Source organism: Alosa pseudoharengus, unplaced genomic scaffold (genome assembly GCF_046254945.1).
Source record: "Alosa pseudoharengus isolate Yale_2024_CS ecotype anadromous, Long Island Sound unplaced genomic scaffold, YU_APseudo_1.1 YU_APseudo_1.1_scf_13, whole genome shotgun sequence".
NCBI classification, from domain to species: Eukaryota; Metazoa; Chordata; class Actinopteri; order Clupeiformes; family Clupeidae; genus Alosa; species Alosa pseudoharengus.
Window position 1 is genome coordinate 2,759,749 of NW_027468598.1, and position 26,886 is coordinate 2,786,634.

The window sequence follows — 26,886 nt, forward strand, 5'->3', positions numbered from 1 at the left end:
GCCACTGCAACGCCTTTGAATGCAATCCGCTGCCCTGTTTACAAATGCTACAGCAGACTTAAACTGCCACCTTGTGGCGATAAGTTGTAATAATTTCACACAGGTGCATGACTCACGGAAAGCACGAATGAAGTGGCCACTTCTAAATGGGACCCACTGTATGTGGTAACAGTCAATAAATTTTTTGAAATGTGATTAATAAACATAGAATACTGCACTACAAAAACACAAACATCTAAATTATACTTCCCCCTTCACCCAAATACAGTAATGAAGGTGAAAGGAAGTTATTAAGCCTTAATGGTGCCTCCTAAAGAGGGCATGGTCAAACATGCTACTACTAATACTAAAAATACAGCATGAAGAAAGTCAAGGACATGCATGCCAGCTTCCGCTCATCCCAGTATTAAAGTAAATCTGGTCTTAAATGAAAATGTATTGGCTGTGTTATTTCTTTTTTGTGGGATGTCCAATTTATATGTAGAAATGCACATTTGCAAAGGTGACTTAGTATGTTGTCGTAAAAGTGTCTCTCCTTTTGATTTTGCACTGCCAAAGTGGCTCGTGAAAAAAATTGTGAGGATCACTGCTCTAGCCAGTGTTTTCTAAGCCTGGATGATTACCACACACAGCTCTTTTTAGGGCTGGTTAAGGCTTGTCAGGTTTGTCCAGGCAACACAAACTCACATATAATGTTTCTGAGGATTGCCACTCATGTAGAGAACACAAATAGAGGACTGGCACTACACCATCTAGGTACCTACATGAAAGGGTGGATAGAGCACTACCACATTTAAGATTCATTGTCTGATGGGCATAACAGAAAATCAGTATTCCAAGTATGCATCTTGGGGCCCTTCTACAGAGCACTTTCTAAAATATTTTTTCATGATTTATCCTTAAAAGCCTTATGGTGAGCTTACACCATGCGATTTTCAAGCAATTGCAGTCGGCGACTACATTTCCAAAGACGAAATGAAATCATGGGAGTTTACATAACATCTTAACACCAGGACCAGTGTCCCCATGTTATTTTCAGAAGTCTATGGAGTGACCAGAGGTAAACCTCTAAAGGTGATTGTGTGCTCCTTTATGTGTGATGCTTCAGCTCTGCACCAATCAATGTTCTTGCTGTGAAGAGATGTCAGCTCTCCCAAGACGCACTCAACACCTCACAGTGGCACAGGTCTGCCAAGATCGGCACACTTGACTTCTAGCTCGAGTCCTTTCTGTATGGAGCATAAATAAAAAATAATGGAAAGTAAATATACATTTGGCCATCCTAACCACTAAAAAAAAAATGACATGGTATACCCCCCCCCCCCCCCCCCCCAGTGATTAATATACAAGTGTGATCGGTTCAAAAAATAAAAAATTGGATCTACCTCATACGTGTTCAAATAACAATTTTAATGGTCATTCTGAATTACGTAGGACAATGGGAAATCCAGCCAAGCAGTGGAATAAAAAGTTTTAATCTAAAACGTGTTTAAGCTGCTGAAAGTGAACAAGGTATATGAAAGATGAGTTTGAAAGCAAAATTCTTACAACAGGGTTGCGCTATTCAGTGGCAGCAACAGCTTCAAGTATCCTCTTCCCAGGTTGACCTCCAGTTGATCCTTGTTCCTCCTGAAGGTCAGGAGCACTTCACAGAGTAGTGTGGTGTGCATCACAAATACTCCTAAAAGGAATCATAAAAGATAATAATTTTAAGGATACAATTTCAAAAGCAGTGTTATGCATGAACCAATTTCATTTTCTATTAACCGTGAATTGAACTTAACACATTCCTAACATAATAACTTCATCTAGCTCAGATAGTTCAGACTCGGAATCAATTTAGGTCCAGCTTGGTAACACATGATTATTGTTTTAGTTGTGATTGAAATAGGTAACACAATATCCACAACAACTGGAGATGGTAGTGATGGAAAGCTGATTATTAAAGGACTTGTTAAAGGTTTAAGTTAGGGCTGAATTGATTACTCGAGTAACTCAAAATAATAAAATTCTGTATTTTAAACATGAAAATACTTAAGTACTGCACTGTATTGTAGAATAACTGCACTGTGAAAACAGCAGTTTTTTTGTACATTAGGTTATTTGGTAGGAAAGGTAGATGCTGCAGATGCACAAATCTACATAAAATAAATAAAAGTTACTTTTTAGTGACTAGGGCTAGTTTACAGCTTAACATTTATTGTGCATATTAATCAATTTGCACTTAAAGCAAAATATATTTTACCAATTAAATACATTAAATATTTTGTTACTCGATGAAATAATCACTAGAATAATAGATTCCAAAAAGACTGAGCTGCAGCCCTAGTTTATTTGAAGAGAGAAACCAGAAGCACTCACTGTCTTTCTTCATTTAAAAAATATGAACTGAACGAGTCAATTGAAAATAACTATGAAGGTTAATTTATGCATTTTCTAATCACATCACGACCTGAAGAGTGATTTCAAATGACATTCCCCGAACACAGGAGATGGACAAAGGAGATGCATGAAAAAGGCAAGTCATTTTCCTCACCTCTGGACGAAGATAGATATTTACTGAACAAATGGTTGTAATGCATTTGATGGTATTGCCTTCCATTGCTTAGGTGCTAGGTCAACCTAACCCACTAAGTTAGCAAAGGCAGAGGTGTAGCCCGTTACAATTCAGCGAAATGATGGGGGAATAAATTGAAGAGTTCAGTGCCATGCGAGCACTTCACTTATCAGATTTTTTAACAGAATACTGCACATCTAAAAGTCGCGTGCTTGCCAACCAGCCCCAACTACCAACAATCTGCGCAGACGTTGGTGGTGATAACGGCAAGAGAGAATCTTTGTTGTATATAGATAGATATATAGATAGCGTTTTAGATTAATTAAGATAATATTAGATAGCGTTAGATAGTTTAAACCAATTTTCCCCTCCTTGAGCTGTTGAAAAGGTAAGTGTAATGATAGTGACTACAAAGTTAAAGTCACTTTAGTGTGCTAACGTTAACGCTAGCATGCTAACGTTATTAGCCAACGGCAACAGTGACGTTAACCTTTAGAACGCGAGCGCCTTTGATCTCCATTGATAATGTCAACAACTTCACCTGTCGTTAACGTTATCCAATAACACGACATGTAGATAAATGTCATGAATAACGTAAATGTTGTGCTTAAACTCATCTATACTAAAATAAATTTAAGTCATTAAAAGGGTCGATTTACTACGGGAAATCGACCGGTGGACATGTCGGTCCATTCTACATAATATTGTACCCAATACTGCAACTCATTTTTTTACATTACGCTTAGGAAACAATTCTGCTAACCTTGCTATGCCACGTGAAAATCCATCGACCACCAACAGCATCCACCAGCTGGCAAATCCGCGGCGCAGCAACTGAGCAGCACTGTGCAGTGTTGCCAGATGCCAGCAAGGTTTTCCAGCCCAAAGCCTCGCCAAAAACCGCGAGAATGCACAAAAAACCGCCCAAATTTGCTTTTGCTTGTTTCTCATTTAAACACATTGAAATCATTAACAAGCTTTAAAACTATCCAATTTCAGAAACAATATTCAATGAAATGAACGCAAAAGTAGGCTACACGGACCTCAGTCAGACTATTCTTCTATAAGCTTATGTTACGGAAAATAATGCAATAAACGTAGACTATCAATGAGTCTGTTTGTGTCAATAGACGCTTGGAACAAAAGCATTCAGTAGGCTAGCCTAACATACAAACATTGAGTGGATATGAACATACAAAATAGCCTAACGCACAACATTTCAATTATTTATAATAGCAACATGACATGCATATTCATGTATTAGATGAAATCGCATTGATTATAGAACAGGGGTGTCGACTCTTTGAAGAGGCAGTGCGTTCATAACTGGTGGGCCAGCTCTAGGCTACAAAAAATATTTTCATAGGCCTACGCCAAATGTAGGCTAAAGGCTTGAGTTAAACTTGAGTCTGACACCTGTGATTTAGAACAATTAATTAATACATAGGCTATATCTATTCCTTGAGACAGGCAGTTAGGCCTAGAGTTTTCATGAAAATCGCGCTGAACATAGGCTATTTAGGACAGTGTCAGTGCGCTCTTTGCAGAAGCAGTGCGTTCATGCATGGCAACTCTATACACGCAAAAAATATTTTCATACGCCAGATATAGGTTAAAGGCAAACTTGAGTTTGACACCTGTAATTTAGAACAATCAGGCCTACCTGACAGGCAGTTAAACCTAGAGTTTTCATGAAAGTCGAGTTGAACGAACAGGGGTGTCAGTGCGCTGCAGAAGCAGAACGTTCATGCATGGCGGGCCATCTCTACACAAAAAACATAGGCCTATGGCCTAGGCCCTTCGTGAAAATTGCTTTGAGCAATTGTTATTAGGCCTAAAAATAATTAAAAAGTTCTAGTAGGCTTTGTCAAACTTCCTCAACAACTGTCGGGCTGGACGGAACGTGGGCCGTAGTCCTATGTCAAGCCATTCGCGCAAGACCTGTGCGCACATCCATCAACCCTGAAAGAAGGGGAAAGTCCATCCTGTCTCGTAGGTAATCTTTCAGCAGTGTGCACCCTCATAAAGAGATTGACTGTAATGAGAAAATGATCTTTGCCCACTTTGGCATATTGATATTGTCAGTCAGCTAGCTAAATTTGAAAACCCCGCGAGCTGTGTGTTTGAAGGGCGGTTTGCGCCGCAGTAGGGGAGAACCAGACTGAAACACTTTTTAATTAAACGTAATTTACAAAGACATCGTAAAACACTGAAAGCTAATATTTTGTCACAAGCAACCTACATCTGTCCTCTGTCAAATACAGTTGCATTTTCAGGTCTGAACAAAACCATTCAGTAGTTATTTAAGGAGAAATCGAACGTGCGTTTTGTTTCATTCGTCCCTCCTGGCCGGGATAAATGAAACGACATGAGGGACGAAAGAAACATACAGCTTAAACTTCCCACAACTTCAATATTTGACAACATCATGAATGGTACTTAATATGTGTTATTTTAGATAAATTACTGCTGGGCTTTACTGTCTGCTATGAATATCTAACAACTTATTGCCGTCATTGTGAAGCGCATATCTCGCGGTTATGGAAATACCATGCACTATGCCATTTATAGCTAGAATGCATGTTTCGATACATAAGGTGACGTGAGCTGAGAGTGTCTGTTGTGAGTTTAGGGGGCACGTCAGCCAGAGGGTGTGTGAGTGAGTGAGTGAGTGAGAGACTGCTGCCTGCTGAGGGTCGCTGGAAGAAGGGTCTGAAGTGCTTATGTGTTTCGGCTACAAAAACCCGCCGAACTGATCCGAAACCAGCCCAATTTTTATACACCCGCCCAAACCCATTTTTGCCCGCAAAATAGATTGCAAAACCGCCCAATCTGGCAACCCTGGCACTGTGTCGCCCTCCCTCCGTTTTAAAGGCATTAAACCGGAAGTGAATTACAGGCAGCCTCTGGCTTTTAACCAACCTGAGCACAGTTCATTGATTACTTTGTTGGCATAGGCCTTATAAGAATGCATAGGCTTTTTTCGACGTGGAGGGACTAGGGCAATACCATTTTAATATATTACACAACACGTTATTTAATGTTAACACTTAAATTCATCCTAATTTCACTGTGTCAAATTAAATGTAATTGTCAATCGTTGCCACACTATGCCATTGAAACTAATTTTGTGTTTGTTTTTTTTCCTTCCATTTGCATGTATATGGGACACTGAAGACCATTTCAAGCTCACAGTAAAGGTATCAGCCTAATTTCTTATTCAATAGTGGCCAATACACACAAAAATGGCATCTTATTGGAGTAAAAGAAGGCGAGTCTTGTCAAACATCCCTTACTGGCACTGTCCTGATGGTAACACAGTTTCCAATCGAATACATGCATTGAATACATGTACTGTTTGGGTGTAACTCGGAAACTTATTGTGTTCTGGATGAAGGGAAAACATCTCACTTTCTGTATTACAGCATTGGATGCAAGACCCCCAGAACATCCCAACCGGCCACTTCCCAAATCGAAGCATGTGTAAGTCATAAGATGGAATAGATTAAATGGAACTGGAACAGAAACACTGTATTGTAGACAATAAATTATACAACAGTTAGCTTTCCTCATATTACTCAATAATTTCTGATAGGACAACAGGCATCTTAGGACATTCCCGCTCGGTATCTCCGTTAATATCTCTGCAATTTAAAATTTGTGACTTATATTGATATTGTATGTCTTTCCTTCCATAACTAATCCACCAGCCACATACGGTCATAACACACAGGAGGAGTGGCAGACCAATACCCAAGGTAAGTTCATATGTAACTGAATCAAGTTTTTTGTGTAGTTCTCACGCAACATGTAAGGGATAACGACCGCCGAGGTGTCCTGTTCTACAGAAAGGAAACAAGCGGTTCCATTTAAAAAAAAGTTTGTTGTACAACTTTCTTTAGCCCTAACAGTGATAGCACGGACAGTTAGCTTGTTTACAGTTGATTCCATTGTTGTGAAAGCCTGCTTACAGGCTTAACTGTTGTCCTACTATGATTGTTATGGTTACCATTCATAAGCATTGATATGGAACGGTGATTAAACTTTTTTTTTTTTTATCAGATCTACTTCAAAAAGAGTTTCTTCTCTCCGGGTGATAAATGTAAATATCCATCTTCTGACTAAAAGAAAACAAATGTTTAACTTTTTTTTAACTAATTTTCTGTGTAACAGCATTAGATGTCACACCCCCTGACCGTCCCAACTTGTCACTTCCACATCAAAGCATGCGTAAGTTATAAGAGAAACAAACCACATAGGAACTGGAATAGAAACACTGCATTGTTAAAGTATATCAATTATGCTAAGTGAGGGGGTTACAAAGATTAATGGTAGTGGTGGTAGTTAGAGTTGTCATATTGTAAAAAGACATTTACCTCCCTTTTGCTCTTCACAGCAACATATCAAGACCTCCACTCCAGAGGAGAATCCAGACAACCAGCCTGTATAGTAAGTATATATACTCTTTTGATCCCGTGAGGGAAATTTGGTCTTTGCATTTATCCCAATCCGTGAATTAGTGAAACACACTCAGTACACAGTGAGATGAAGCACACACTAATCCCGGCGCAGTGAGCTGCCTGCAACAACAGCGGCGCTCGGGGAGCAGTGAGGGGTTAGGTGCCTTGCTCAAGGCCACTTCAGCCGTGCCTACTGGTCGGAGTTCGAACCGGCAACCCTCCTTTTTTTGAGCAGTACATTATTGAAATATCATTAAAAAATAGGTCATTTTCATCAGGATAACTTAGTAGATCAGCACAGCAAAATTGATGTTAACGTTTTTTCTGCATTACATTTTTCAAGAGTTTCCTCAGCCTGGCGAATGGGAACAGCCGTCAACTAACAATGGTAAGCCTGCACCAGTAAAACGACTCAAAAACTAGAACATAAAAACAAATGGTCAGCAATGTTTCTGCCTTGGATACATGCGATTGTGCCAATGTGTCTCGGCCAACCATTTGAGATCAGACCACCCAATACACATTCTAAAAATATGTAAACTGGCCCTTTTGTTGTGTTCTTTCAGCATGTGAAAATACACAGCAGGGGTGGCGGCGTAGCATGAACATGCCATGTACACGTAAGTGTTTGCTGTTATTGCCATTCGTCATTCAGTCTGGGAGCAGTGCAATTTGATTGCTTGACAATCACAAACTTTAAGTCATCTATAATATTTATTATTAACAATATATTTACAATATTATTAACTAGAATGTACTGTTGTTCTTAACCATGAATCTGTGTTTTAATACTCACATCTTGTTCATGCAGCCTTTGAAAGGGTGCTTCTACAAGCGGTCCCGAGAGATGGACCTCCAAATACGCCATCTCACAAACATGGTGGAGAGAGACTCCTTTTCACTTCCCCTTCAGACGATGGAGGACCTTGACAAGCTTGAGGACAACCTCCAAAACCCTGACAACAAAAAGATGGTAAGACTGAGTAGACTTGAATAATTAAGAAATTACACTTGATAATTAAAGGAGACATTACATTAGATATTCGAAATTATTCTGTCTATTTCAATACTTTATGTTCATATAATATTAGGCAACTAAAGTGTGTTAAAGGAGAATTCCGGTGTGATATTGACCTAAAGTGTGTTGAAACATGATACCGAGTGTGAACGTATGTCTCATAGCCCATCTCGGCTTGTCCCCTGCACTCCAAAATCTGGCGCTAGTTAGCCGATGCTACCAACAGCTTTTTCAATTGTGGTGCTTCGGCATCGGGCTAGCTATGCAAATAAATCACTGTTTTACACCATTTACGAGGCTCAATGTATCTCCACACTTCATTGGTAGACTACCGAAGGCCCTGACATTTAAAACGAGACATTGAGAACTTTTAAAAAGCACTGGTAGTTTACTTACAAGACGATTTATACAGACTGTATCTTCACGAAGTTTAGCGTTTGCAGCCATCTTGAATTTAGTCACGATAAGTCGAGCGACGAGTAAGAATGAACAGGTATGATAAGGGATCAGATTCCAAAAATAATTCAGTGGAAATGCATGGATTCCAGTTGCTGCTACTGGAAGAAACTGGAATCCATGCATTTCCACTGAATTATTTTTGGAATCTGATCCCTTATCATACCTGTTCATTCTTACTCGTCGCTCGACTTAGACTTAGAAGTGTGGAGATACATTGAGCCTCGTAAATGGTGTAAAACAGTGATTTATTTGCATAGCTAGCCCGATGCCGAAGCACCACAATTGAAAAAGCTGTTGGTAGCATCGGCTAACTAGTGCCAGATTTTGGAGTGCAGGGGACAAGCCGAGATGGGCTATGAGACATACGTTCACACTCGGTATCATGTTTCAATACACTTTAGGTCAATATCACACCGGAATTCTCCTTTAAGTCCTCAGAGTCCACAGAACGGTGTTCCTGTGTGTCTGAATGCATCTTTTGACTATATTTATTTATCTAGGGTAGCTACAACAATTGGCACTTTGTACACTCACTGCCCATACACTGAGCTACTTTCACACAGATTTCCAATGCCTATAGCTAGCCCACATACCATTTCACTCTTATGAAAATATATATTAAAATATTCAAGCCCATCTTATGTGAAGAGCTCAAATAGTAGAACAAGAACCAATATTTGAACATGTAAACGAAAAAAAAATAATGACAATTCACATTGTGCTAGGTAGGCCTAGTTGCGAAATGTAGGCTATGCTAATTTAAGATTGTTATTTAGGAAACACGCAACCAATTTACAAAACAATAAGCAAGTATTAAGAAACAAGTGGGAATATCAATTAATCAAGCATTGCAGTTGGTCTAACACACAAAATAATCAGTTTACAGTAAATCGCTCAGTTAAACATACAGTAAACTAGTGCACATGCAGGCAATATAGAAGTACACGGCCACGTGGGCGATTGTAGCCTAAACGGCAGCTGTCTTTCAAATAATTATTAAATACATAAATGCACATGCACCTGTACATTTACACTCATCACACAATTTGATCCAAAGGCAAGTAGCAGCTAACACTAGCTTACACTTACCCTAAAATAAGAGTAGCCTATTTTAACTTAACTTACCCAAGCTCTCGTCCACCAGACACTGTTGCTGTGTTGCTCCCATAGATTGTAAAAGGTTGCTCCTTAACTAACTTTGTCCAGTTGTGGAAATGACGAAATTGTTTGTTCTCACACCGATTCTGTTTCTCTCTCTTGTCCAGGCGCAGCTGTGAGAAATCCGATGCTCCAATCAACGGATGCGGAGGCAGAGAAGCACCTGCAGGATTTTTTGAGATTGGCGCCTGGGCGCAAATCCCTCTAATATTTAATAAATATTTTATATGTTAAATAGCTCCCATTTGTCGTATTTCTTTATAGTAGCCTTAAAGATAATTAGGCTAGGCTAAATAAGGCGGCTGAATGTCGCCAAAGATTATGCAAGACAAAATTAGTATAACATCTTATATACAGCGGGTAAAGGAATAAAAATGATGTCTGCAAGACGTAAAAACGGCATATTTAATACCGTTATAAGATCTTTGTAAGACGTTAGGGAGATGGATGTCCTATTATGACGTATTCATGAGCATCTGGAATACGGCTGCTAAACGCTGTTTGAAGATCTTAACAAGACGTCTCAGATACGTCTGCCAGATGAGCAAACGCTCTCTAGAATACGTCTTACAGCTGTCCAGCAGACCTTTAGAACACATCTCCAAGACGTCTTGCAGACATTCTTTTGCTGACTGGGTAACGCGCTACTATTTACAAACCAGTAATCAGATTAAAGTTACTTATCTAAGTTACTGTGCGTTACTATTTTTGTCATTTTCCTTAATAAAAATATATATTCTTTGCTTTCTTCTTGTCTTGGGGATTACAGTAATGTCATGTAGGCTATGGTCACGTTTTCAGCATGAGGACAATTCACGTGTAAAACCACGCAGCGACACAAACGTAAACAACAATGGAGGGAGAGAGAGAGATGCATATTTGATCAGTCATTACTTTGAGTTTGTGTCAGCTAAACATGGCAACATTAAGGTACATTGTACATTCTGTGCCGGCGACAAAGTGCTGTCTAGCTAGACATCCCAAGTCTCCCGAAGTTTTGGGAGTCTCCCACATATTGATAGCGGCTTCCTGACGCCCGCAAATTACATAAAATCTCCCGGAACCTAGAGCGAACAAGAGCACGCAAGCCAGACCGGACTTCAAATCAAAGATTCTAGAATCCTTGCTTAAAATCGCGTGTGCATATGAGCTTAACGCGCACACAACGGAGAGGGAGAGAGAGAGGAGTGGTGCGTTTGTGCCTGAAGCGCATCCAAGACAGAGAGCATCGTGGTCTGTTTTGCTAAATCAACCAATCAGTTTTCAGTGTAAGTGTGCTTATATCTCTTTTCTCCCAAACATAATTAATCAGTTCAGTCATTGTATCTAGGAACAGGAGCGTCATGGCAGCGTCAGTGCCCCTCAAAAAGGAAGATTTAAGACCCATTTCACATCAGACTACACAAAAGTGTACCCAATTGTCTCAAAAGATTAAAACATAATGATAATCTTGCACACTGCACTGTTTGTAACAGCGACTTTAGCATTGCTCATGGCGGGTTAAATGATTGCAAAAGACTTGTTGAGGTGAGTTTAACAAGTGTAATTTCATTTGCATATTACTCAGGCCTATACAAGATGGCTAGTTGCCAAGGCTACATGAAAAAAAAATCTACAAAAATCTACATATTTTACCATAACAATTTCTATCAATAGGCCTTGCTTATTTGGTGTACGTAGACATTATTGAACAAACATCTGAATTTCAGTATCTAAGTAGGTTAGGTTGGGATGTCTGCTATACAATGCTGTTAAAATGCACTTCCAGTATAGTGAGTATTGGAAAAATCATTTTTATGTTGAGGCGTTGGGGGTGTTGTCGGCAGCTGCTGAAAGTAACTAATAAAGTAACTTGTAATCTAACTTAGTTACTTTTAAAACCAAGTAATCAGTAAAGTAACTAAGTTACTTTTTAAAGGAGTAATCAGTAATCAGATTACTTTTTCAAGGTAACTGTGGCAACACTGGTGTATCATGACTTGAAACTGTAGAAATTATTTGTAACCGAAAATGATTTTGTATAAGTACAACCCCAATACAAAACAGAAAAAGTTGGGACGTTGTGTAAAATGTGAATAAAAACAGAATGTAATCTGCAAATCTCTTAAACTCATATTTAGTTGCATAAAAGGACACAGACAACATATCAAATGTTGAAAATGACAAATTTGACTATTTCATGGAAAATGTATGTTCATTTTGAATTTCATACCAGCAACATGTTTCAAATTTTCATTTTCAACATTTGATAAGTTGTATATGTCCTTTTTGCTGCTAAATATGGGTTCATGGGACTTTATATTATCACATTCTGTTTTTATTTGCATTTTACACAACGTCCCAACTTTTTCGACTTTTTGGGGTTGTAATTGTCAATCTATCTATAAAGCAAGAAGTGTGTGTGTCTGTGTGTGTGTCCTAATGTCTGTGGCACGCATATCTCGCTGACCGTTTGTCAGACTGATTTCAAACTTGGCAGGTGTCTTCCTATGGGCATGAGTAAGTGCAGTGATGTTGTTTGAATAAGAAATGCAAAAGATATTGTTAAATATATCGGTAAAAGAAGCACACATTGGCTTTCGCCACTAGCCACTCCCCCTCCCCCTCCCACACAGCACTGTACTGTAAGCTACCAGTGAGGATAGAAGCAGGGCTTTGGCAGTACTGGATCAGTGTAGGTTACACGGGTAAAAGGTTAATTGCAAGATGTGTTAAGCGAGTGCAACATGTCTGACCTCAACAATAAAGACCCCCTGTATGCACTTTGCTTGCATAAAATGAGTGCAACAACACGCCAACACACACAGGTATGCAGTGGCTCTTCAAAATGACGTAAAAAATTATGTGCAATAAACAGACACTTCGAATAGCCCAGGCTACTTTGGACTGTCTTTAGACTTTGAATAAGCAAACGACAATTCCAACTGCAAGGTCCTAAATTGAAACGAGCGATAATAGTCCCGAATTAAAGAACGTCTCAGAATGCCACACATGCAAAGCATAACCAGCGACAAGCAACAGAGTGTGATGTCACTTATAGGCCACCAGAAACTGTTTTTGAGTCACACCGTTGCAAATTTCATATGATGATGCATCATTCCACAAAATGGTTTGTTTTCTCTATCATCAAGTTATTCAATAGGCTAAGCATATAGCCTAGACTCAAAACAGCTGTTAGGATTATGTCATTTTGATTTGTAAAAAATGTCACATGCTGCCATGCTTAAATTCTGCTCCCTTCACATTTATTATAATATTATCTGTATTCATTATTGAATGCTTACCTGGAATTATGTTTTTCTCTATCATCCTATTTTTAAAGCAGGCCTACCTGCAGGCATGTAATTGGGCTACAGGAATAGCATGTTTGAACGGGCACTGCACTAGTATTACAAATATGCACTACACAAATATATTCAATATGTATGGTAAGGTAAGGTTTTACAGCTACAAAGCACCCTACAGTTTCTAATATTTTACCATTACAAATATATTCTGCAGTTACAAATCAATGTGTCTAAAATCGATGTACACAAAGCTGTCCTACAGTAACAAATCTTTTCTGCAGGTACAGACTTTTGCACCACTTTGGGGATCAAAGGTGTCTCATATGTATTGTGTGTGTGTGTGTGTGTGTGTGTGTGTAACGATTTATAACTGTAAAACTGATTTGTGCGACAAATTTATGCTAACGCAAACTGATTTGTACGACAAATTTACACTAACATTTTTCAGTATTACCAATATGTCCTTCATTCATTAGCTCATGCATCCATTTCAGTTATTTCAATCAATCAATCAATCAGATTTATTTATATAGCACATTTAAACATGACTTGCATCAACAATTCTTAAGAGTATAAATATGATAAGCGTTGTATCCTTTTCCTTAGGGACCATTGTCTGTGGGTCATCATGTGGACCTGCAGTGGCTTGTGGAGTGGAGTGCTGTATTGGTGAACAGTCACTATGATTTGTGGAGCCCATCTCACCTGTGGATTTTTGCCCAGTCTGTGAAGGACCCCTGGGTTCTCTGCCTCTACAGCTTCCTGCACCAGGAACACCTGCCCAAGCACTGTCCCACAGCTCTAAGCTATGCCTGGCCCTACGCTTTCACTCGCCTGCAGCACCTCCTACCTCTAATAGACCTTACGTGAGTGACACATATGCCTCCAACTCCTTTGATTCAAGAGATTTATTTGTCACTAGCATATTTTAAAGGAGGACAAAGGTTTAACAAAACCTTGATCTCTAGGTTGATTTACTGAATTTAGTTCCAATAAAGCCGAGTCCCCATTTTATCCCTGACTCTACATTTTCTGGCCACTGACTTTAAAAATGACTAAAAATCCTAACAATGATTTTTATGTCTGATTGGCAGAAACCAGTACAAACTACAATACGATATCTTACAATTATTAAAATCTGCTCTCAGGAATACCCCCCAGTTCTCCAACATCAGCTCCTCTAAAATTTCTCAATTTCTAAAATGACAGAGGGGAAAAGCTACATTGTTTAGGGTGCTTTTGAAGTCTCTTGAAGTCTTTTACCGTATTGAATCTTGTTTGTCTTCAATGTCACAGTAATCCTGTGTATACCAAGAGAACTACAGCAAGTTGTGGAGACTATATGGGCCTGTGGAGAAACTACATCATCCTGTGTTTTGGCATTGCTAAGCCCAGCATCATGAGCCCAGGCCACCTAAGGGGATCCAGCACTGAGATCATGACTCTTACCACAGACGGCAGTGTCGGCAATGACTACAAGGTTTCTACTTAAGTACCTGAATTAGCTGTCTATGTTAAATGCCAGTACGTTTAGATTTAGTCCACAGTCATGTCTCTGACTTGTAGATTGCTCATTATAATCAGATGTAATTTAAATGTTTCCTAAGTTGAGTATGGTTGGGGGTTTCAGTTGTACATTGATGAAAGTTTCTCTGATCAGGTGATGAGGAGCCCATCTGTAGCCTGGCTCCTGAAACAGCTGGTCCCTTTGATGAGAGCAGAAAGCATCGAAATCTCTGAGTCTGTGGTTCTCGGCTTTGGACGTACAAACAGCCTGGTGTTCAGGTAAAGACAGTGTTATTCGGTTATTATTCAGTTTTATTCAGTTATTCACATTCCTGATTGCTATTTTGAGGGTGCATTATCAAAAGCATATTGGTGGATTGCTTCTGCTCTTTCCATTACAATGTGCTTGGCACAAGGGCGCGGGAAGGGGGGTGCTGAGGGTGCTGCAGCACCCCCTGCTGGCAGGAGATAGATTTTTAAAAATGATTTTATATTTTTTTAAATAATTACTAATTCGCTGTCTGACATTTATATTTTTGTATGTGAAATGATGAGTCAAATAGCAAAAAAGGGTTATGGATAGGTTCGAATATAGGCTACTAAAAATTAACAGTTATAGAGATCAACGTGAACGTGAGTCAGTTACTGTAAGAGCCGTAGCGTGGTTTCAGCTATGTGATAGCGATCAAGTGTGTAGGCCTACGGTTGATATAGGCCTACATATTCTATGCGATTTACACATTCAAAAAAAACATGGATAAGCTGAAAGAAACTAATAAATGTAGGCCTATAGCTAGTGAAATCATTTCACTATCCTAGTCGCTAAGATAAAAATTATTAGGACACATACTTGCTGTGGAGACGACACACTTTAGGCTATTCAGAATTTTTTTGCGAGATCATTGCAGCCTGATTAGCCTTTATTTAAAGCTTATACCATGGTCTAGGTTGAAAAGGGTGTCATTTAAAAAGTGATATACTACACCTATAAAATTATTATGACGTTGCTTAACAACGCCTGAGTTAGTCCGCTCAGCTGTGACTTATCAACATTCCACAGCATTGCAAAAACAGCTGAAAAAATGAATGATTTTAACTCTAAAACTCATTTAGTAGTAGTACAAACGGGATAATGCCCTTCGATGCGTCCATTATTCGTGTCGGACAGTTCACGCCTCCGCGTCGTCCATTTATTTCTGATAATGGACACCTCGTCGGGCATTATCCCTTACCTAACATCTCTGGTGTGGTTTTGACGATCAGAAAAGTAATTTTCCTTAGCTATACTGAAATAGGCTAATGATGTCAAGTGCGCTTCTGTGGGGTTAGGGTGGGCGCAGTGGACTCGGAGTACTGTCGCGGAACATTGGAATTTGTGGCTGCCCAGGACTTTTCTAAAACTTCTCGCTATTACCCGCACACTGCACTAAAATGACGTAGGCTATTTAGCAGTCAAAATCTGAAACATGCCCGGTTTTAAAAATTGCCACATCAAATTGTTCAAACAAAATGATGACAGTCCTTCATTACACTGTAAATTCAGTGGTCCCCCTTTTATTTCCTGTTTATTTTTCTGCATTGTGTTGGCTACACTCAAATGCATAACAAAAACAGAACAAAGCACACAACAATGAATAAAATGTCTCATACTTTGTTTCGGAACAAAACAAACTGACCGCGACCGCGTGGATGAGGTGGTCTCGGATCGTTTGCAATCGAACTTCATAGCAGTTTTTCATAGCATTGTTTGCAGTGAGAAACCAATTGGTGTAGCGGGACAACTATGTGTGCTTACATTTTTGTAGGCCTACACATTAGGCTACAAGTTTATTACAAGAGTATATCTAGCTACCCTATGTTTTTTAAATTTCAAGTGAATGTCTAATTTTAGGCTAACGTTGCCAGTGTTACGAGCGAGAATGGGAGAGAGTGGGACAGTAGCCTAGAGACTTTGGACACGCACACGCATGCACATATGGAGCTAATATAATAAGTTAAATGTGGGGTTAAATGTGAGGTGACTTCGGGATAATGTCTTCAGCTGTCAAATGTGACCAATCAGAAAACAATTTAAATCGCGCGGGGGTTTGTTTGTAGACAAAAGTTTAATATCACGTGGGTTTGTTATATCCTACATCATTTGTTCCGATCTAAATGCTGCCATGTGAACACAAACAAACTCAGGGACAATGGAGAAAAACTATAAATTTAGCTCGTGATTCGGAACAAAATAGGTATGAAAGCGACCTTATTACAGTGATGTGGTAGCAGAACTTCTACTGTGATGGCGTAATTTCTATGCAATGCTATGCTAATGTGACAATGTCCATGGTTCTGTGTGTTTTAGAATAACCAAATAGGGATATTAATATTGAAATAGTATATATCGAACGGTTAACCTATTCTACTATTTGTGCACACCCCCAATATATACCTTAAAAGTAAAAGCAGTATAATTACTCTGAAAATTGTTTAGAGCCCACTAAAAACTGAGGAAGTAACAAAATGAATTTGGATGTGGGGGCAGGGGGGGTGGTATGGAGCTTGTCGCACAGATGATTGAACACAAATTTGGAGTGATGCTACCATGACTAGTTAAATACTAGTCAATTGCAATGTTGTATATGTATGTGTACATGTATTTCATAGAAACAGTTACTCACAATTAAAGAGAGAAACTACTTGCTTGAAACTTGCTAAGATACTGCTGCACATGGCACCGTGCAATGGCAACAAGCAAGTTGCTTTTTCCCTACTTTGTGCACTTTTGTTGATTTTCAGTCTCGTTCCACACGTACATTACTGTTGTATTGTCTACGATCGTATGACTCTCCTGGACATCAAAAACGGTGTAACGATCAAGAAAATTTTAACGGGATTACCTGTGGATATTGTTTGTAACTCCACAAGCGGAAGAGGAACAGGACTGCTCATCGGCGGAGTAGGGGGAGACGAGACGGCGTCTTGGCCATATGGTGACGGCCTCCCATCCCTACCTTAGGCTACTGCTGGCTAATCTGCAGTCCACGGAAAACAAACTTGTGAGCTCCACTGTCACATTGGCTCATTCAGTGACTTGCAAGAATGCAGTGTACTTTGTTTCACCTAGACCTGGCTTAGCCACACTCCACCATACAACAGATCCAACCTAGCGGTCAGAGACTACAGGAAAAACAAAAGGAGGTGGTGTCTGTTTTTTTATTAACAAATCTTGGTGCATGAACATGGAAATAATCTCACAGTCATGTAGGCCTACCCCAGTTTTGGAGTATCTGACTACCAAATGCCGTCCTTTTTATCTGCCGAGAAAGTTTCCTTCTGTACTGCTAACAGCTGTTTACATTCCATTAGACGCCTCTGCTGCAGCGGCACTTGAGCTGTATGTTGCCATCTGCAAAAGAGATGCAGCACCAGGAGGCAAGCCCTTATTATGTAGGCCTACTATATTGTACCAGTACCCAAGAAAAGTACTGTTTCTTGCCCAAATGACTACCGGCCCAGATCAGGACCAAAAACTATCTCCAAAGAGCTATATCTACTGACAAGGTAATGTTTCACGATTCTCGCGAGATGTGTTTGGGCCACTATTCTTGAAGTCGCATGGCTGGCTCTCTCGTTAGCAGAGGCGTACACAGTACACAGCTTCATTACTTGAGTAAAAGTACAGATACCCTTTGCTAAATTTTACTCAAGTACAAGTAAAAGTACAACAGTCAGATGTCTACTTAAGTAAAAGTACTGAAGTACTTGTTTTTAAAAGTACTTGAGTATCAGGAGTACAAGAGTAGCCTACATTTTCTAAATATTGCATTACTACTGCCACAGTGCTTACATTTATGTACAGAATGGTCCTACATGGAGTTATGAAAAATGTTAATGTTAATACCTTGTGAATGTAAAAGGAATTGAAAGTAAAATCAAATCAAGTAATTTTTATCTTTTTACCATGTTGCCAGGGATATACATGTATTTGTAATACATGTATTTAAAATACGTATTTCAAATACAAAATACTATTATTGTATTGCATTGTATTCTATTCTATTCTATTATAAACGTAATAAAATACGTTTTTGTGGCAAAGCATGTTTATAATCCAACGCTATCGTGTGTTTCTCTATGGCAAAGCATGTTCATAATCCGGTTTTGAGATCCTAGCAAATTCCTGCATGGCATCCAATTCAAGGCACACATTGCAATTTGTTCAACAAAGAAACACATTTTTTGCCTTTGCTTTGTTCATGGCAATGCATTAAAAAGTTGTTAAAAAGTAGGCACACACAGGCTAACACACAAACTCGGGTTAAGTCAGGTCAGATCAGTTCGTGTCACAGATATGGAGCGCAGAAAGGTCATTTTTCATCACTAAATAAAAAAAATGCCATTTATTTCTGTAAGGCACACACCACATATGTCTGTAAATTGCTCAGCCCCAGAGAATCCCTCCACCATGGCAATGATATTGCCAGATTACATTAATACACAGGATTAGGACAAAGGAAAATCCCTTGTGCCAAAATCCAAGGTAAAAACACATTCAGAAGCCCCTACTCAAATTAACTTTAAAAAGCATGCTACCCACAAATCTGCCAAGAAATGGTCACAAACAAAAGACAAATGGCCCATCCAACAGCAGTATATTGCATTAAATCAATGCAGGTATTAATACATGAAAGTGTGGCAGATTTGGGTAGCCTAGACTCTGCTGAAAAAAACTATATATAGCATGTGTGTATGGCCCTTACAATGACCAGGATAAATCCTTCTAAATAAAGGTAGTGAAAATGCCCTTAGTCAGTCATGGGAGTGTTTTGGGCGTACCATCCTTTAAACCAATGAGAGTGACATCTGTCATTCCCTTTAACAGCAAGCAACACAACTTCAAACAGTGCATCAGTATTTTGATGGTCACAGGTGCATTTCAAGTCAGTCAAGTCTTTTTTTATATCGTTTATTTATATAGCGCATTTCATACACAGAGGTCATTCAATGTGCTTTACATAAACAAAACCAAACAATAATAACAAATAAAAGCATAGAAGGGAAATATAGTGAAAGTATAGTTCAAAAGGTAAAGATCATAATAAAAAGAAAACATAAAACACACAAGGTAAAATCATTTTAAAATAAAGAATAATTAGTCTAAGTCTAGGTTTAAAAACAGTTGGGGCCTTTTTGATGTCATCCGAAAGTTGGTTCCAGAGCTGAGCCGCATAGCAGCTAAAAGCTGCTTCACCATGTTTAGTTCTAACAGTAGGTTTTTTTAACAGGTTTTTCACCTGGGACCTGAGAGGATGAGAAGGTGTGTACTGCTGAAGCATGTCTGATAGGTATTTAGGCCCTGCTCCATTTACTGATTTATAAACAAGCAATAGTGCTTTAAAGTCAATTCTGTGACTTACTGGAAGCCAGTGCAGGAACTTAACAATTGGAGTAATGTGGTCAGTTCTTTTAGTTTTTGTTAGAATCTTAGCTGCTGCATTTTGTATCACCTGAAGCTGTTTAATAGTCTTTTTAGGAAGGCCTGTGAACAGTCCATTGCAGTAATCAACCCTGCTGGAGATAAATGCATGAATGAGTTTTTCTAAGTCATGTTTTGACATTAGCCCTCTAAGTTTTGCAATATTTTTGAGGTGGTAAAAAGCTGATTTAGTTATCGCTTTCATAGCTGTTGAAATTTAGATCACTGTCAATTAAAACACCAAGATTTTTAACAGTATCCTTTGCCTTCAACCATTTTGTGTCAAGGAGAGTGGCAACCCTACGTCTTTCCTACTTTTTACCAAATGTAATTACTTCAGTTTTTTCTTTGTTCAGCTGAAGAAAATGTTGAGACATCCAAGTGTTGATTTGTTCTAAACACTGACACATAGATTCAAGAGGACCATAGTCGTTTGGTGACAGAGCTAAGTAAATTTGTGTCATCTGCATAGCTATGATATGAAATCAAATTATTTTGGATGATTTGTCCAAGTGGGAGCATAGAGGTTGAATAATAGTGGCCCCAAGATCAACCCCTAGGGAACACCACAGGTCAAGGACGTTGGTGTTGAGGTACAGTTTCCGATGGCAACAAAGAAGCTCTTTTCTTGTAGATATTTTTTTAGCCAGTTGATAACTATGCCTGTAAATCCAACCCAGAGTTCTAGTCTGTGTAGTAAAATACTGTGATCAACAGTGTCAAATGCTGCACTAAGGTCCAGTAGCACTAGGACTGATGTTTTACCTGAATCTGTGTTGAGGCGTATGTCATTGAAACTTTAATGACAGCTGTTTCAGTGCTGTGATTTGCCCGAAAACCAGACTGAAAGTAATCAAAATACCCATTTGATGTTAGGAAGGTGGTTAATTGATTAAAGACTACTTTTTCAATAATTTTGCCAATAAAAGATAGATTGGATATGGGCCTGTAATTGTTTAGCATGGAGGCATCCAGGTTATTCTTCTTGATTCAGTTAGAATCATAAATGCCTTTCACCTTTTTTTTTTATTAGCCAGCAGCCAGACCAGCAGATACCCTGACTTTGCTGAATTACTGAAGCTAAGCAGGCTTAGTTAGTACTTGGATAAGAGACCTCCTTGGAAGAGTAGGTTCCTGCTGGAAGTGGTGTTGGTGGCTGGCCAGTAGGTGGCACTCTTCCCTGTGGCCAAAAGCCATCACTCCTTTGCATGAATGTTAAATTGAGATCAGATGGGTGCTACACATTGGTGGTGCTTAGTGAGATTCCGCCTCTCCTGTGAAGCACTTTGAGTGTCAAGAAAAGTGCTATAACTGTAATATGTTGTTGTTACATTAACCCTTCTCACCCCACCCTACCCCTTTTTACTCCTGAAAAATATATATGTATATATATATTTACATTTGATGTTTGTTATAAATGATGGTGATTCACTAGTCTCTACAGTATTGTGAAGGAAGGAACCAGTTCTGTATGCATTATTGTAACGGATGGGCTAGGTTATTGGTAAAGTAGTTGAATAGCACACTACACATGCACATACACGACACGCACACACACACACAAACACATAAACACACATACACACACACACACACCCTCACACACATGCACCCACACATACAAACACACCTACATACACAAACACACACATACACACAGACACACACACACACACTCACACATACACACACAAACAAAAAAAAAAACACACACAAAAAAACTAACTTACATGCAGGCACACACACACACTCAATAAACACACACAGAAGCACACATATACACAAAAACAACCACACACTCTGCACACACTCAATTACAAACACAAAAAAGAGGAACAAAGTAGGAAATTAACACAATTTGACAAATGTGACTTATTTTTGTGGAAAAATTTTGCTGGACTGGGCAGCGGTCATATTTTGTACCGCTCTGCGGTACATCTAGTTATAATTATGTTTTAGGCTTGAATGATGATGATCATTATAAAATCGCGATCTCGATTCACCCCTGTGCGCGATTTATTTTTAAATGACTCTCATTTCATTTTACGAGCAGACTTCATCACAAGCGCTACTACTTTCTTCTGTGAGATTTAAAGTGCTCCCAAGCACTGCAATGCTCTCCCTTCTAGGTTCTCACGAAGTTCAGTGCTTCACCCTCAGCCAATGATAAAGCGCCTTTTAGTCATGTGTTTCACTGGTGGAGTGTGCGTGGTAGCCTTCGAGGCTGCAGCATCGTCGAACTAGTGCGACAGGAAATAAACAAAATGATGTTGATGAAAACCCAGGTAGCCTACTAGCAGTGTTAGGGGTTACAAAGTTACAGGCTACAGTAATTTAGTTAATTTATTGAGTAACAAAGTATATTAAGTATTACACATTACAATTCAAATTTCAGTAATTAGTGGGTTTGATCCAGCAAGCCCACTATTGTTCTTCTTAAGTTTTCTTATTATTAGTGGGTTTGATCCAGCAAGCCCACTATTGTTCTTCTTAAGTTTTCTTATTATTAGTGGGTTTGATCCAGCAAGCCCACTATTGTTCTTCTTAAGTTTACTTTATTTATTAGTGGGTTTGATCCAGCAAGCCCACTATTGTTCTTCTTAAGTTTACTTATTATAGGGCTTATTCGCAAACACCGCCGCGGCCATATTGTTGATATGACATTCCAGTTCTATAGGCTATATTCTATGTGACAATCGCCTGTAGCGCGTAGATTTGAGCTGAGCAGAGCACAGTAGCCTAACGGCTTCATCTCGTCAATATAAGTAAATAAACGTATGGACCCATATCTAATAGCATTAAGTAAAGATCCGTCATTATTGTCAACTGTAAATTACCCCGATATTTATTTTTAGCCTAACTGTCTTGTTCATACATCGGCACACGTCGCAGCTGAAGGGGACAAGCGTTCAAGTCGCCTGAGTCAAGGTCGGCGAACTTATATTTGTTCCACCAACGACATCGTCTAACATTGCCATGATCGCAGAGAATAAAGTTGCATCTCATTGGACTGCAATTGTATCTTGCGTTTGCCTGTTGCTCACAACCTGCAGCCAAGGACTTTGCTAAAGTAGTTTAAAGTGGGTTAGCCAGTGATCGTTTTTGTCTGATAACTTCTACAGGAGGATCTATGATGCAACTACATGTCTGGCAGAAAGGGCTAACATATTCTCTGTAACATTTCCAAAATCCAAGTGAACAAAACACTATACAAATCAGAAGTATCTACTGATATCTTTCTCCGCTGAGTTTGTTCCTACTATTTGCCACTTGCCGTGCCACTAAGACAAGCTGAAAAGGGCGCATCATGAATAAATATATTAGCCTTTAGGCTACTGTAAACGTTGGCTAACATTGCCTACCTAGCAATGCTATGCAAATGCAATTATGTCCAAAGGTAATCTATGGTAGGCGACTACATCAGGCTACTGCTGATGTCTCCGCATTGCATAGGGGCAGCTGCTGCGCTGTCTAAAACGTATTTAACTTAAGCCCACAGAGGACAATATAATATAGTATTAATAATACAAATATAATAATGGCGATGTGAAGAGTTGGCTGTAAGTTTAGCCTAGGCTATTTATCATATGTAGCCACAAGTCTCTCCTGCGCTGACTACTTCTCAGTCTCATTTTCTTCTCGTTTTCTGACCATGTCAACATTGAGCAACGAAAATAAGGGAGATTTTCCGGGTTACTCACCCAAAATACAGGGGAATTTCAACATTCGTCTTTCTGTTGCTATCCCTCTGCTGAGAGCAAGAAGTCGTAGGACTACAAAACTGCTGCACTAATTAAACGAGGTGTGAAGCTAAGCTAGGTCTAATGAGATTGTCATCAAATCGTGCTCTCTCCCACACTGTTCTGATCACTCTCAAGCAAAACGATGCTTTAAAAACATATTTTCGCTGCAAGGGCAGGGGGTACAGGACAACAGTAAAGAGACGGCCAAGTCCGATGGGGCTAATGTTATGAAAGTAATAAAATATGGGATATTTTACGGGAAAATATTAAAACAGGAAGACACCTGGAAAAAAGTTGACAGGTAGGCTATGTTTCTGACAGTGGGTGAATCTAGGGCTATTTGCTGTTAGAACGGCCTGTATTGCTGTTGTTAGAACGGCCTGCACTGTAGCCTAGGCCTATTGCACAACATAGGCCTACCATCACGTTAAATTTTGTACAAATAAATAAATAGCCTACAGCGATCATACCGGTGCTGTCGCGCTTGTCAATTGACAGCTGCATTAAATAGACCCACCTATGCATTTTCTATATCAACAAAATGGCCGCTGCGAACGTTATTACCTGATTATTACGTAGATCGAATAAGCCTAATTATTATATCTTCCTATTCACCCACTTTTTGGCCGAACTACTGCTCCTAGACCGTTTGAGCTATCGACGCGGTTCGAACTCCAAAAATTCAGGCCCGAACCGGTGTAACTTGCTTGTTGATTTCGTGTCGCTGGCCCTTGTCGTTTTCGCGGTATTCCCGTTTTTCTGCGTTTTTTGGGCCCATTGAAATGAATGGCGGAATGTTCAGAATTCAAATTTCGATTGTGACATCACAGCTCTAATTGCTTAAGCTTGCACCTGGAAGAGTTCTAAGCCACCTGGCAGAGCTCTAATGGGCTGGGCTGGGCTGTCTGTGTATATGAAGGTGTGTGCATGTAACTTTTGACCCGTATGTCCGATTTTCATAAATGAGGTACCGTTGGAATCCTTGGATGAGGCCGAGTTCCATGCCCCTGATCAAACCCACTCTTGCAGTTCCTCGGAACCGCAATTCTAGTTATTAGTGGGTTTGATCCAGCAAGACCACAGCATGGCTCAGGCCTCTCAGGAGGCGCTGGCCTTTAACCGCAGCCAGAAGAGAGTCAGCAGAAATTTGATTGCCTTTAAAAAATCTGACTTCTTAAAAAATCTTAAACTGGCTGCATTACGTGATTATTTCTGAGATTCTGATACGTTTTTAACCATGACCTATACACAGTTCTGGTTTGAAAATGTATCTCTTAAAATAATCACTTTATGCAGTCAGCTTAAGATGGCTTACTAGCAACTAACTAATTACCCTAGCAACAACCTAGAAACCACCCCTGTAATGTCAACCTAGCGACCACCATAGCAACCAGCATAGCAACCATGTTATTTATGCGTTTTAGCTTATTGGATGTTGCGTTAATGCAGACAACTTTTGATCCGTGTGCCCGATTTTCATAAATGAGGTACCGTTGGAATCCTTGGATGAGGCCGAGTTCCGTGCCACTGATCAAACCCACTCTTGCAGTTCCTCGGAACCGCAATTCTAGTTAGTGGGTTTGATCCAGCAAGACCACTATTGTTCTTCTTAAGTTTTCTTTATTTCTTTATTTCTTTATTTATTATTCCCGTTCACCCACTTTTTGGCCGAACTACTGCTCCTAGACCGTTTGAGCTATCGACGCGGTTCGAACTCCAAAAATTCAGGCCCGAACCGGTGTAACTTGCTTGTTGCTTTCGTGTCGCTGGCCCTTGTCGTTTTCGCGGTATTCCCGTTTTTCGGCGTTTTTGGGCCCCATTGAAATCAATGGCGGAATGCTGGGGCTTTATGACATCACAGCACCTCATTACTTGCACCTGGTAGAGCTCTGCTGCTAGAGTTGATTACTTGCACCTGGCAGAGTTCTAAGCCATCTGGCAATGTCTAATGGGCTGGGCTGGGCTGGGCTGGGCTGTCTGTGTATATGAAGGTGTGTGCATGTAACTTTTGACCAGTATGTCCGATTTTCATGAATGAGGTACCGTTGGAATCCTTGAATGAAGCCCAGTTCAATGCCTTGCCAGCACTAAGTGTAAAGGTCATGTAAAAAAAGCGCTGTCTCCTCTTTTTTTTAAAGCCAAACCATGTTCATATAGGTCATTAAAAAAATAAATAAATAAAGTATTTCACCAATCCATTCAGCCCAGTCCTATACCCAGCTAGCTCCATTTGAACTTAGTCATGTGTACAGTTGTATAGATTATTACATTGAGAAACACACTTTCATACAGATATCATGCATATCCACGCAGCATTACTAATCAAGTTACTCATCGTTGCCCAGCAATAAGTCCACAATCAATTCAATTGTCTTGCCACGATCTGTGGAGCTTACAGACAACGTTATATTACTATAGGTTCTGTATGCTATTTAAAGCCGACCTAACGCTGAGTCCCTTCTAGACGGTGTGTTGCAATGCATTCTGGGTGCTGTGCTGTGATTCGACGGCTCGTCACCTGACCCACCAAACAACAACTCTCTGGGATGTGGCAAATATCGCTTAAAAACCTTGTTGCCGGTGTTGTGCCCCTTCTGGTTTTTCCACCTACTGGTTTCCGAGCTGTTTCCAAGCCTGTCCAGATGTCATGTATACCTATCAACAGCAACTGACTACTACCCACGTTGACAGATTCGCTACATATTCATAAACATTTAACTGGCCTTTGCATGTCGCACCTCAATAAAAACTGCACTGAACTGAACTGAATACCTGAGCACTATATTACTTTAACATTTTCCAGCGGGAAAAATGCTTTTTTAAAGTAACCTAATTTCGATTCTCTGTGTCGCGCTGGATTCGAACCTTCATCAGCAAAAGAATCACCATGCGAGACCGCCTCGCTCTCCACTAAACTATCAACATCTACATAACTTCCAGAACATAACGCTGTGTTCACTCAGTAGGCCATGATTCACCGTTTATCTGAGTATTTTTAAACAACTGGTTACCTTGATTTAGGCTTCAAAAACATAACTGTATCATGCACTCTACCTTCTGTTACACCTCTGCGCTGTCCATGTGCAAGGATTTGTCATAAATTCTACCAGGCAACGCACGGATCATGAAACATTGGGTCTAAAACAACTGGTTACCCTGCCCTGGAAACGCATGATCTCGCTCTCAAACAGCTAGGTTGCCATAGCCTACGTTCCTTGGATTCATACACAGTTCACG

General features: G+C 39.7%; 1 protein-coding gene and 2 long non-coding RNA genes across 3 annotated transcripts in view; 2 read left to right on the top strand and 1 right to left on the bottom strand.

The window, feature by feature from the left end:
* Positions 1 to 26,886, top strand: part of LOC143121459 (protein furry homolog) — a 522,367-nt gene that overhangs the window by 304,290 nt on the left and 191,191 nt on the right. Inside the window, exons 20-22 of the mRNA XM_076281827.1 lie at positions 13,546 to 13,805; positions 14,236 to 14,419; positions 14,600 to 14,724. Of these exons, the coding sequence (XP_076137942.1) occupies positions 13,546 to 13,805; positions 14,236 to 14,419; positions 14,600 to 14,724 (569 nt within the window). The remainder of the gene's footprint in view (positions 1 to 13,545; positions 13,806 to 14,235; positions 14,420 to 14,599; positions 14,725 to 26,886) is intronic.
* Positions 208 to 3,351, bottom strand: LOC143121460 (uncharacterized). The gene is made up of 3 exons (XR_012986484.1): positions 3,321 to 3,351; positions 1,549 to 1,681; positions 208 to 1,229 (listed from the first exon to the last, which is right to left on the bottom strand). It is a non-coding gene; the product is annotated as an uncharacterized LOC143121460 (long non-coding RNA).
* LOC143121461 (uncharacterized) lies at positions 6,175 to 8,083 on the top strand. The gene is made up of 6 exons (XR_012986485.1): positions 6,175 to 6,315; positions 6,731 to 6,787; positions 6,954 to 7,006; positions 7,361 to 7,405; positions 7,584 to 7,637; positions 7,829 to 8,083. It is a non-coding gene; the product is annotated as an uncharacterized LOC143121461 (long non-coding RNA).